Here is a 13759-nt window from a genome sequence, read left to right as displayed (position 1 = left end):
GCTTAACAAAGTGCTCTACTGCGTTTGCTCCATTGTGCTTTGCTCACTGCTGCAAGGAGCTCTGCACCCTCAGGCTTTCTGCCATCCCCTTCAGTGTTCTAAGTCTCACTACATGCTCACGGTTTTGGGTTTCCAAGAATGGTAGGAATGGAAAATACAGGGCAGGACTGGCCATTGCCCAAACTCTTCAATACAACTATCCATCTAGAGGGATTTTCCACAGCAGAAACACTGAACCGGTCAAGTATTACTGAGAACCCCACATGACAGATACATGGCAGCTTCGAGCGTCAGCTGAACATAGCCCTTACATGCCTCAGAGCTTTCCTTACTGCTAAAACCTGTTTGTGATAAAGAAAACTGCAGGTTCAGCTCAACATGCTCTCCCTGGGCATCAGCACTGAAACTCACTCCAAACACACACCTTCCTTATCACAGAGCTGAGCTGGAACACACAGTCCAAACCAGCTCTGCCTGACAGAATCAACAGAATCACTTGATAAAACCTACGTTGTTCTACAGGGAGAGGCTGTACTTAATCAAGATATATATGTATATTTAGTGTATGTTCAATAAGCCCCTCTTTGCTAGTAGTAACCAAATTGATGCAAACATAATTCCAGACACTCCCAGCCACCACAGCTTGCCAGCAGATTTCAGTCTGCCCACATGAGCATCCTTAAAATGTGGAACCTGAAGAAGCCTAGTGCTGCAGGTAACCTGCTGTGAACCAGCCACAGCAACACACAAAGCTATTTATTCCACTCCATCAAGAGGAAAGAAAGGTTCTCATGCTAGACAGCAGTAGATGTCACTGCCACCAGGACATTTTGGACTGGGTTGTTTTATTGTGGTCTTTCTAAAGGAGCTGTTGGCAAAGTAATTGCTCCCTTTGTTTTTTGTTTTCCTTTCCCCTTTTCCTGCTCATGCACATCACTTGATGTGGCACAACACTAACCCCAAACAGGATGCACGCCACTGCTTGTGGCAGAGGAGGAAAGGACAGCACAGCACCCAGGGGAACCCTTCAGAGAGGAGAGGCAGCACTGCAGGCCTCAGAAGACACTAAGAAGAGAGCAGAAAAATAGAAGGGAAAGCAAGATGGGCTTTAATTCTCTTCTTCTTCTGTGTATGAGTGCATTGTGCATGTGAGTAAATCCAAGTTCCCAAAGCAGAGCACTAAACACTAGAGGGAACAAAAAATCCCAAGCAAAATGAATCACAGTATCATTAAGGTTGGAAAAGTCCTCCAAGATCATCAAGTCCAACCTTTGGCAAAATACCACCATGCTGACAAAACCACTATATCCTGTAAATTCTATGTATGTAGTCACAGCAGTAGCATCATACAACTGCTTCCAACTGCACTTGCACATGTACCTTTGTAACCTTCTGCACACAGGGCAACTCCAAAATGCTTATATTTATACAGCATCTATCAGCCCCCAAAATCACAAAAATCTTAGCATCATGGTTCTGATCTAGGAAGCAAAGGAGTCTGCCCATTATTACATTACAGCAATTTAGGCTTGTCTACACAGTGCACACAGGTCATGAATTTACCTGTCTCACTGCTGGGGGAAACACCAGAGTCCTCCTCTCACAGACAGCAGCTGAGCAAGGCAGGCAGGTTTCTGCTTTGTGGTATCCTGATTACTGTGAGTTGAGACAGGTGCTTGCACACTCAGAGCCGTGACAGCAAATGAAGACACCTGGGTGTATTTTCAAATATACAGATGTGTGTGTTTTGTCTGACACAGACAAATATATACGTACATGACGCAGATCTAATAGTGAGGTTTTTCCTGCTCTTGTGATCTCTCTTCTCCCAGCATGAATATCCTTCAGCAAAGCTCAAGGCTTTCACACTGAAAGCCTTCAAACCCTAGTGAGGATGCTCAGGACTTCACAGAACTGGGCCATTTGGTATTTGCTTTAAAGTTTAAGTTTCTCTTCATTTTAATTTTTCTATAAAAAACAATTTCTTGTCAAATTCCCCGTTTCCTCTATATTTTCTTCTCCTCCATCTTCTCTATCCATACAGATGAGAACAATTGCCATTACTGAATCTTACATTATCTTGCATGGGTTTTTTCTCCAGTGTGGGCACAGACTAATGTCACCTCCTGAGTGGAATTCAGCTGATTTGCCCTGCTAGCTACTAATAGAAAAGACCAGTATTTAAATGAGCATATACTAAACCCAGGTGAGGAAAAACCCAACAAAATCCCAAACAAAAAAACAAACACCCACAATACCTGGTGTCTTATCTTCTGACCCTAATGTGAGAAAAAGCCTTACACATCACACAAACGTAAACTATCTAGCAGCTTCTGAGCATGCTTCAATTGAAAACTGATGACAAATTTTAAAGTAGCTACATATTCAGGCTAACCAAAATTATTCATTTGCTGATAACTGCAGAAAAGATACTATGGAAAAAAACCCTACTAAATTTAAATAAAGTAAAATAAATTAGTCTTATTACAAAGTGATATTTTTGCTTATCTGAAAAAAGTTTGATAAATATTTATTTATACAAAGATAAAGTCCTGTTATAGTCTCAAAAGAAGTTAAAGTTGCTTTGATTTTTTTTTTTTTACTTCGACACTTATTTTATTATGTCTGTTTTGGAAAAAAAAAAAGAGGTCAGCAGTTCATGATTAGCATCTCTTGTATGACTAGTAAATATACCCAGTTAAGAAACCATCATGCTCCTTTTCAGAGCTCCTTAGTACTCTATGCTGTCAGTAGAACAATTTCCTTTTCTACTGAGCAAGTAGTATAATTTCCAGTAACTCAGAGCAGCTGAAATACGTTTAGGTACTGAAAAAACCAACCACTTTTTTCTGTCTGACTATTTAAGTTCTATGTCAGTTTGGGCTGCCTTTAAATAGAAACACAGTTAGTACTGTAAGCCAATTCACTGTCCTGACATTTGAGGCATTTCTTTAACTCTGTCTTAATGGGTGATACTGTTATTTTTCCTGTAGGAACAAGAAAATTCTGGCAGACTTCTTCCCTAGCAGCTTCTCAGATGTTCAGATAATGTCATTCAACTAGAACAAGCTTCTGAGAAGGAGCACACGCTCCCCACAAGTTTCACAGTCTGTTCCCTGCACAGCCAACCACACAGCTTATCATCTGAACCCATTCTTCATTAACACCTGAACTAACACAGTTTTTCACTACAAATTTCTGGTATCAAGTTTCATGAAAAGGAGTAAACAAACCATTCAGCTAACTCTCCAAACAGCAAGAATATTTTCTAGGTAAGGATTCATGGGGGCAGCGCGGGGAGAGTGCAAAAATACTCGACAAGAATCTCATTCATTTCCCATGAACTGCTCACACGTGATGTGCTTCCTTCTGCCCAACTGGAGTCTTCCATAATTACCCACAAACATGACAAACTAAGTGCTGAGCACACAGGCTTGGGAGGCCTGATTTTAACCTTGGACATGCATGAGACAAGAGAAACCTGGGTATGCAGCAGGCAGTGTGTGCTTTAATACTCGTCAGAAAACAAAATAATTTAGCTAACGGAGGTTTTGATATTCTGGTATTCACAGCAGTCTAGGGCTGGCCTTTCTTGAGGTCACACTACAGCTGTTCCCTGCACTCTATGCAGGGCAAACTATGGAACCACATGACCACTGTCTGCCTCGAACATGCCCATCCTCTGGCTGTCCCCAGGGACACAGCCACTGGAAACTGGAAGGGACAAAGTGCAGCCAGCTCAGAGCTCACGGGCAGGAGACCCAACAGCACCCACAGCATTTTCACTGAAGTTAGAGAAACTCAGCTCACTCAAACTTCTGTTCTCACATTCTCCACCAGACACGACAGAAATCAATCAAAAGGTTTAGAAATTACTGAGGTGAGTGCAAGGCCAAGCACTGCAATGTGTGAGCCACCATTTCCACAGCTCCTGAGGCTAAAATAAAACAAAATAAGAAGGCATATAGCAAAGTAACAGTTCCTTTGGGCAATGCTCAGACAATTTACCTTCTCTCTCTTTGAGTGGGAAATGACACAGGAACTGTGGTGAAGATACTGCTCTGGCTTAAACAGGCACACGGCCAGGATCTAAAGTCAGGGCTGAACTGCATTCGAAGTTTCTCCATTTATCAACTAAAACAGATGGAAGAGAACTGTAATTTGGCTCCTGTTTCTTCCCAGCTCTATATCACACAAACTGAAAGAGTAGAAGGTACTATTACAAATTTTATGTTTTGCTGACATTTTAGCTGCAGAAAGGGAAAAAAACATTTGAAGGCGCTGAGAGTGAGGCACACACAGATCTGGAGGGGCATGAAACACCATGAATGTGCAGGGCATGATCAGTTCCCAGAGTGAAGGAAATGTGACTGTTTCTGTGATGTATTTTACACATTTTAGACAAAAATAACTAGTGGATGTTGTGGAATGATCCTGGAGAAACAGAGCAGGATCAGTGGTGTGTGATGGATCACTCCCATGCCTGAAGCTCACTGCTGTCAGCAGGGGCTGTTGCAGATCCACACTTGGGTACAGCCAACCACAGGGGCACTGTTGGGCTGTCAGTGTGGGCAGGGGTACTTACAGCCAGGATTGTTGCTACTGACACTGGCACCAATGCAGAATCCTCCACCTGTACAAAATGGGTTCTTTCAAGGACAGAGCTCCAAAGACAGATAATATACAAGAGCTGGAAGATACCCTGATTATCAACACAAAAGCATCAGACAAGACTGTTAAATAGAAAAAGTTTTTACATACAGCTAAACTGTTTCAGTCCAAAGGCTTAATTGCTTGGTAAGAGCTATGAAATTAGAAAAGACAAAAAATTTTATTACAAGCACATTTTACTTGCAGATTCATCTCACATACATGCACTGTTAATACTCTACATGTAGTTCATGCTGCAATTCACGTGTTTGAACAAGTTTCTCTGCAATGCATTGTGTTCTGAATAATAGTATCTCCAGAAGCTATCAGTTTCAGAGAAGAAAAAGATTGTTTAGGCAAATGTGCAGAATCAACAAGTAAAAGCTTCGGTTGAGCACTAAGCAACATTGTTAACCATGCATTGTTGTAAAAATAAATAAATCCTTTTCAATACAAAGACTACATAATAACCACTCACATGTCTATGAAGCAGAACATAATTGTATTGTGTGTATTGGGCAGGTATTGTTAGAAAATAATGATTGAACATAGTGCTTATGGTCACATTCCTTAGGCACAAAAGAATCACATGAATTTTGTGCAAATATATTTCAATATTTTCCATATATGAATTCTGCTACTACTCACTGTTAGGTGGAGAGCCAGTGCATTAGCTAACCGATTACTGATTAATAAAATTATTTCCTGTTTTTAATGGGCATAACTTTTTTCCTCCAGCACATATATTATACAGATTAAGGTTCTCTATCTAACACCACAAACACAGAATGTCTCAAGTCCTCAGAGACAAATTCTGCTCTTGGCTGATTCTGGAAGGCCAGCACAACCACACCGTGGATTCGCTGCTGCAACTGAGCTTTGCATTTTTCCTAACGTTACTCACAAACATGTGATCCTGCAGACATCCAGCTCCAGATGTAGCACTGGGAGGGAACACAACCACTGAGCATGAAACCACTGCATGCATTAGTTTCCACTTGTAAAACATACTGCTGAAGTGGTCACCTAGAGCATTCAGCCAAAATTACAAAACAAGTTGCAGGCTCCAAGTCACACTGGTCCAGTTTATTCCAGAACAGAAGCTTGGATTCATCCAAGCTGTCACCATGAGCATACGCTAACTCAAAGCATAACAGAGCATACACAGAGCAAGGGATAAGCCCTTTGAAAATACAAGGACAAGTCAACCAGATGAGCTGATCATTCCAAGTCAGCAAGGTTTGGAACATGAGACACATAAACACACCCACAGTCACCTGAAAACAAATAGAATTGTTTCAGAAAAAGAGAAGACATCACAGTGCACAAGCAGGTACATACACCCCATGCTCTTGGTACATCCTCACGCCTCATGACCTCAACTGGAGTAGGAGAGGGAACAAACAGAACCCAAGGGTTTGTAGAAATATCTTCATACAACATTTGCCAGTGTAACCCAAGTGTGAAGCATTTCTACTCGAGTATATGTATATGTACATGATTCACCCACCCCAACCTCTCCTGAAAAAGATTTCTAATTTAGAGGAAGGAGTTGAAATGCAAGAAGGGGAACCAAGAAAGTGACTGTTCCAAGGCTGCTCAGCGAGGCAGGAGACTGCAGCTATCCCCAGACAGCCCAGGCCATCCCACAGGGAGGAAGCGACGCCGCAGGCTGGGAGGAAGCCGAGCGCGCGCTGACAGCGCCGACCTCGTGATGGCCAGGACAGGCAGGGCAGCCTCGTGATGACAAATGCTCAAGACGCCATGAGCTCCCAGCCACCACAGGATATGCCAGGAGGAAAGGCAATAAGGGTGACCCTTCACCTGTTAGCTTATTCTGTAATGTGCTTTACCTACTTCTAACAAACAAGAGACAAAACAAGCAGACAGCTTTTTGACTCCACCATTCGTGTTCCCCGTTCCACTGGTGATGGGAAGAAGCCAAGGTGAAGCAAGGGCTAGGCAGAGGTCCCATCAGGGCAGGGAAAAACTTTCCAAGGCACAAAGCCAGGCAGACTTGGGGCAAGCAACCCAACACTTTTCAAATTATTTCATTTTTCTCTGCACTCACATGCACCTAGCATGCTGGGAATATCAATCCAAGTTAATTCCTTCAGATCTGGTGATGATATAAGTAAATAATCACTGGATGGACTGCCAATCCTCTGATTATCAGATCCTTCAGTCACTGTACAGACCCAGGTTGCAGCACTGCTTTATTCAGAGCTAGCACCTCATTTTCAAGGACATGTTGGGTGGTTTAGGAGCATCACATTCCTACCTGGAGAAGACTGGGAGACCTAGAGAATGGTGGCAAGGAAGGCTTGGAGAGTGGCCCTTTTAGGAGAAAATAACAAAACTATCTCCAAGCTCCAGAGGTGCTCAGTGGAATCTTGTTGTTTGCATGTCTGCTTCCAAGATGAAAATTGACTTTAAGCACTGCAAGGTACATAAAGACTTACATGACAGGAAATGCAAAACAGATTTTAGCAAAAAGAAGTACTTTAGAAAACAGCAATATATTTCAAAACACAAGCCAAAGTCATCACAGCATACAGAAAACTGTGCATAAATCAAAGTGAAGTATTTATTAAAACTTGGTGCACTCAAGCTAATGAATGCAACCAAAAAGCCAAAACCATACTCTTTGAGAGATTAAAGAAGAGATGGATTTTTATAAAAACCCAAAACTTAAAAGGACATTAAAGGGCAGAAATTAGCTCAATAAAAGCATGGTAACATTTGAGATGTTTAAGAATTTGAGTAGTCTTAAAAATTACGGCATGAAAGCTTTTTAAATTCATCAGATAACTGGAAAAGATAAAAGCTGGACCTATTACAAAATGAGGTCCAGCTAATGCTCTTTTGGAACAAAGACTCTGAGGTGGTGAAATTCCAGGAGTTTTACAAATATTGACAAAAAACATTGCAGAATGCCAGAAATGAACAAACATCAAAACATGCTGTTTCATTAACAACAGGTTTTGGTCAGGCTGGCCTGATGCACTGCTGAGGAGCAACTTTAAAAAGCCTTGTGCAGAACTACTAGGATCAGGAATTTGCTGGCTGTGTTGCTCCCAAGAACTGACACAATTTGGCAAGAGATCTGCTTTCCTGGGCTCAGCCAAGCTGTACACAAAGCTACCTGCTCCTGAGAAAAAAGTTCTCGGGGTAAAACTTTTGACTTGACTGGAAATACCAATGTAAAGACAACTTTCATGTTCCTCCTTCACTGTACTCCAGCCTCCACTTTAAAAAGCTGCAATAATCTCTGGCTACACATTAAGAAATGTCTCTGAGTCTCCTTGCACTTTTTTTCAAGAAATTAGCCTCTGGTTCAAGAAGCAATTATGCTTTTGTAAGAAAGCACATACCATTTTTACTGTACAAGAACAATAGCTCTGCAGAAGAACTGGCTCATGAAGCATCTTTGTATCAAGCTACCCATTTACAACTCTAGGTTTATTGTAATTCCCTTGATGAATGCCACTGCCAAAAATTATGTGAAAGGAAACAAATCTCAAGATACCATTCAAAGTCACTGCCACAGAGAACAGAAAGAGTCTGGGCTGATGGGGAATGCTTGCCTAGACAGATTTCAGGAAATACTACTTTACAGTCAGCCTGAGGCCAGTCCTATCTCAGGAACCTGGCAAACTATTCTCTCAATAAAGGAGCAGCACATATTACTAGAAGACCCCAAGAAAGCACATGTCCAGGACAAATAAAAATGGCTTTCTCTATCATAAAGAATGCTTAAAATTATTTATTCCTGTATCTCCCAGCTTGAAAAACAGCACTTGTTCTCAAAAATACCTGGATAACCAAAGCAAAGCCCTAAAGGAAGAATGTGCCCAAAGATACTCCACACCATTGGTAAGACCTGAAACTGGAAGGGGTTCTGTCAAGCTTGAACAATCACCACACAGCTGTACCTCTACAACAGGTGCTTTAACAAGAGCAAAACAGAGTTTGCAAACATCAGTGGAATGCCCCTCGGGGTGAGATGGTTCTTTTAGAGTTCCCTAGATTAAAATAAAAAAAGAGACACTGAAATTTTTATTGAGCTGTAGTGTAAAAAGAATTCCTGATTAATAATCCTCCTATCCTCCAGCTAGGCAGGCAGGATGTCTAGAGACAGAAGGGAACAAGTATTTGAACTTTATACATGAGATGGAAAAAATCCCCACTGAGTTTCCCTCCTACATGGAGCCCCAACACATCCCACAGTTCAGTGTTACAAGACAATCCCTCTCCCTCTGCCACATGCTAACAGTGCCCCAGGTCCCATCAGGATCCCAACACTCTCTCCTGCAGAAACCCTGCTGCAGTCCTTGCAGCTGTATTTACCATTGGAAACACTGCCCACACATCCTGACAAGGATATAAAGCCTCAGCCCTGTTGGTAATTTACTGAGCTTTGGGCTCAATCTACTGAGCCCATCTTGAAGAACAAAAAGCTGGTTGAGTTTTCAGTGACTTACCAGATTCCTTTTCTCCAGAGGGCTGAAGTGGATCCCTGGAAAGCCAGGAAAGACACAGCAGCTGAAAATCACTATCTGTAGCAGTCAGTAATGTAAATGTGCAGTGGAATGTTTTATGTGCCCATATAATATACAGCAGAAATGCATGGCTGCTTCTGCTTAATTTAAGGAAGTTTTTGTAAGATTATTTCCATCTTACTGGAACAGGGTTCATTTATTTACTATTTTAAAGTGTATCTCCATTTTAGATACATACAGCTTACAGCTCATGTGACCACCTTTATGTATTTTTACACCAGGAATGCTTTGATTCTAAAATTCTAGAAAACTGTTTACCTGAAATTTTATTTTCCTAATAACTGTAACAGCCTGAGCATGGGCTGAGCTCTCCTGTCACCAGCAGCAGTCTGTGCCAGATGCTACAATATGGCCAAGAGATCCTATTTATAGTAAGAATTACCCTCAGGGAAAATCCACTCACATGAGTATTATTTGCAGTAGACAGCAGGTACTCTACATCTTGGAATACAAGGGCTTAATTTTTCCCTCCTAGAATACTTGCAGGTGTCTCTGTGTTTCTTGTAAAAAGATATTACCACTAAAATTTGAATATTCTTGCTCACCATGTGAATGTCAAGCTGTAGCAAGAGATTTCAGCCTAAGAGCCAAGTCTGCCAATCACCCTGAATTAAATGGAAGAGCTAAAAAACTAACAAGCAGTGGATCTACTGTGATTTCCTAAAGTTTCTTCTGTAAAATAAACTGCATATATATATATATATATATAAAATTATATTATAAATGGCAAACTGGCACCTCAGCAAATATTTTATAATTGCTAACTTACTCTTCCCATTACTAAACCTCTTAACTTCTCCAGCACCTAGTCCCAAAGGGTTTTACAGAATTTGACTATACTTAGGCTCACAAAATTTCACATACCCACAGCACAGAGAGAGATTCTTGGCAGGAAATTTAAAAATAAATAAATAGAATTTAAAGCCCTCCACAAACAAATCAACAACTAAACAAAATGTTTCCCCTGAAAATTATGGTTTTATTTTTGAAACAGTGTAAGGATAAATAGAACTGGTGAATTTTCACAATAAGCCTGATGGAAACGTAAAATATATTGATAGTAAAAAACAATGAGTGGCAAAATCATCCTTAAATGTTCTGCTATAGTAACGTCATTGCCAGAGTAATTGGACTCTTCTCTCCAAGCACATATTATTCACAAAACATAGTAAGAGAATTTATGCATTTTTATGGTTGCTCTACAGTCTTCTCAATAAGAGACCTGCGTTTTCAAAGTGAAAACAGACAGAAATAGCAGTGCTCGGAATATTTAGGAAATTCTCTGTTATTTAGACTGTAAACAGATATAATGTATCAATCCATAAAACATCACCTTGTCCCAGTGGAATTGATGAGGTTGTTGCATTCAGCTTCACTGGAACCAGCAACAGTCTAAACTATAAAGTGCTTATTTCCAGTCTCCAAAGTCTCAGATGTCATAAATATCAGTCCTTATTTTGTGTATTATCTGAAAGTTTCACCAGGCATTGATAATCCTATCAAGTTGTGATCTTAGCTATAAACTTAGCCTCATTTGGAAAATGAAGGCAGCCATCAGGTAATGTGCCTAGAGAGCATCTGTATTAATCTTCAAAAATACTACTTGGCTCTCCTAAGTCAGAGCTGGATCTCCCACCCTCCCCAGAGCCTCACCAGCCTTTCCCTGCAAATTATACCTGTGGGTCCACCAAAAAAAACCCAACTGCAAATTCACCAGTTACCAGTTGACAATTCTTATCACCAAGTGAAACAGCACTATCAGTTTCAGATCCAGTTTGACACAGAATGATACAGGTGACGAGGAAAGCACAGACCTTGCCAAGTACTCACTCTCCTCCTTTCAACACGGGTGTGATTCCCACATTTCTGCCCCAGGTCTGCACTGCAGCTGTTGCCTGAACCATCAATCTCTAGACAAACCCATCACTAGGGCACGGCAAAAGGCATGACAACCATACAGAGCAGTCCTAGTACCCCTTCCCTTCCCCACCAAGGGCTCTGGTCCAGAATTAAGCTGATTTGGGAAATAAGATGACATTGACATCATTAAAACATTCTGTTTCTTAGAAAAGATCATTAAAGAAAAGTATTCACTCCACAGTGAATATCAGAGAGGTGTGAAAGCAGTTACAGATCAGTGTCTTCAAAAGTTGTGTGAGCTCCAGGTAGTGTCCAGGAGCATGTCTTGACTCCTTGAGGACTCATACATTTCAATCAATATTTTTTTAAAACCTTGTGCTTAGATAACTGCAGATACACTGTTATCCATCTAAACTGCTAAACTGCAGCTAAAAGGGGTATCTCACCACAGAAAATTAAGCTCATCAGTCAGAGATGTCCCTTTCCAGAGCAAGCCAAGGGCTGATCATTTGTAGGCAATAAATTTCAAGGCAGCGAGTGGGAGAGAGCTCCACCACACTGTTACAAGTGCTTTAAGAAGCCCGTAACTCTTACTAATGAAGCAGATTTTATTTCCATCTAGGTGGCAAACCACACTTTAAAACGATAGTGAAGGTTCTCTCTTTGCCAGGACGCAGACACGGCATCGCTTTGGAGCCTGACCATTGTTCACGCGTGGAACAGCACAAAAAGGTACTGTTTCCAAGCAAACCAGCCCGCGGAAGCCCCGGGCGAGCCCCAGGCCCCGCAGAGCCCCCGAACGCAGCCTCTGCCCGCCCCGGCCCCTCAGGCACCGGCCCGGCCCGTGCGAGCCCCCCCGGCCCCTCGGGCTGCCCTGGGGCCCCTGCCCTGCTCCCCGCGCTGAGCTTGGCCCCGCTCGGCCGCTCCAGGGCTGCTGCTGCTGCTGCGGTCAGAGCATGACCAATTTCGCTACAAGCCCCACTCCTCTCTTCGCCAAAACTTCACGTTTTCTCCCCGTTCCTGGGGCTGCTCCCCGGGGACCTGCCCGCCTGTCGCCCTCCCCCGGCCCGCAGCATCCCCAGAGGGGCCCGCGGGGAGCGGGGCCTCACACACGCTGGGGAAGGGGAGGCAGCCGCGGGCGAGGCACGGCCCGGCGCTGGGAGCGGCGGCCCCGGTGGGGAGGCAGCCGAGCGGAGGCACCGCAGCGGCCCCGACGTGGCGGTCCCGGGGGGCTCCCGCCCCGCGCCCGCCGGAGGGGCCCGGCCGGGGCGGCCCCGGGGCTCCCGCGGAGGACTGGGGACGGATCCCCCGGGGCTGGGGGGGGAGCGGGACACGTCGCCGAGGAGCTGCCGATGGGGCAGGGAAGGGTCTGCCAGCCCCCGCGTCCTCCGGGCGGCAGAGGGAGCGAGGAACTCTGAGCAGAAGTTTGGGGCAGGGAAGGAGAGCGAGCCCGTCCCGCTTACCTGAAGACACAGTCGTCGCGGGCGTCCCTGGCCGGGGAGATCAGGCCGTGCTTCTTGTTGAAGAGCTTCTGGAAGAGGGTGGGCGGCATTTTGGGGCGCTGCCGCTGCCCCCGCCGCCGAGGCGCTGGGCTCCGCGCAGCGCCGTCCCTTCGCCGCGGCTAGTTCCGCCCGCCCCGCTCCATTCGGTGTCACAGTCATATGACAGAAATTAGTCACCCGGCGCTGCCAGGAGGGGAGGAGGCAGCGAGGGGAGGGACGCAGGGAGCGGGGGCCGGCCGGCGGGCGGGGCGGGCCCCGTGGGGCGGCCTCAAGTGAACGGCGGAGCCCCGCAGAGCCCGCGGGAACCGCCGAGCGTGGGGCAGTTCGTAGTTGCTCCCTTTCACCGGCCTCGGCCTTTCACGCTCCTCCGGCCGCAGCGTGTGCGGGAAAAGCGCCGCTCCCGGCGGGGCTCAGCCGGGGCAGGGCCGAGGAATGCCCCAGGGGCGGCGATAACGCGCCGCTGTTGTGTTTTCCTTCTTCGGACGGAAGCTATAGGCAGGAGGCCCAGGAAGGCGAGAGGAGGTCACGATCGAGGCATCAGATCCTTCCCGTGGCTGTACCCAGCGCCTTCGGGACTCAGCAGGGCTGCACCAGAGAAAGGTGACGTCTTTTACTCCAAACCTCGAAAACCCAGCTCCTTCCCGCTCTCCTTCCAGGTACAAGAAGCGATTCTCCCTCCCACAGCTGTAGCAGAACAGCTCAGCTCAAAACCTACAGGGAAGGTGGAACGCAGAGGAAGCCATCATTACAGTAAAACATCCATCCACAAAAGAATGTTTAGGACATAAAAAGCCCAGCAACTCACTCCAAAACAAATTAAAAAAAAAAAAAGTGTGATAGGTTTTTTAAAATCAAAAGGATCCATGCTTTTTTACAAAACTCTTTATTTGTAATACTTAAGTGAAATAGAAACACTGGTAACAGCAGTCTCCTTCAATGTCTCACTGTTCAGATACAACCGTGCTAGGAAGTTTAATTAAGGACTGACAAAACTGACTGACTCATCTGCTTTCCCTGGAAAATAGAATTAAACTAAATTAAACTAAAACAATGTATGATGTAAGATTAAATTAAGCGTTATTATTTTTAAGGCATAATTTAGCACGTGTGTAACGTATCTATAGAATGATTCTTCACAATCATCCATCTGTACGAACTTCATTTTCCATCTACCACAAGTTGTAG

At 44.2% G+C, this 13759-nt stretch overlaps 1 protein-coding gene across 2 annotated transcripts in view; it reads right to left on the bottom strand.

The window, feature by feature from the left end:
- Nucleotides 1-12999, bottom strand: part of FNIP1 (folliculin interacting protein 1) — a 65051-nt gene extending 52052 nt beyond the window's left edge. For both annotated transcript variants that reach the window (XM_030957467.1, XM_030957469.1), the window contains exon 1: nt 12536-12999. In XM_030957467.1, coding sequence (XP_030813327.1) covers nt 12536-12624 — 89 coding nt within the window. In that variant the 5' untranslated portion in view covers nt 12625-12999. The remainder of the gene's footprint in view (nt 1-12535) is intronic.
- Between the last annotated feature and the right edge of the window lie 760 nt (nt 13000-13759).

This window comes from Camarhynchus parvulus, chromosome 13 (assembly GCF_901933205.1).
Source record: "Camarhynchus parvulus chromosome 13, STF_HiC, whole genome shotgun sequence".
Classification (NCBI taxonomy): domain Eukaryota; kingdom Metazoa; phylum Chordata; class Aves; order Passeriformes; family Thraupidae; genus Camarhynchus; species Camarhynchus parvulus.
This window is presented reverse-complemented; position numbering and strand designations above follow the sequence as displayed.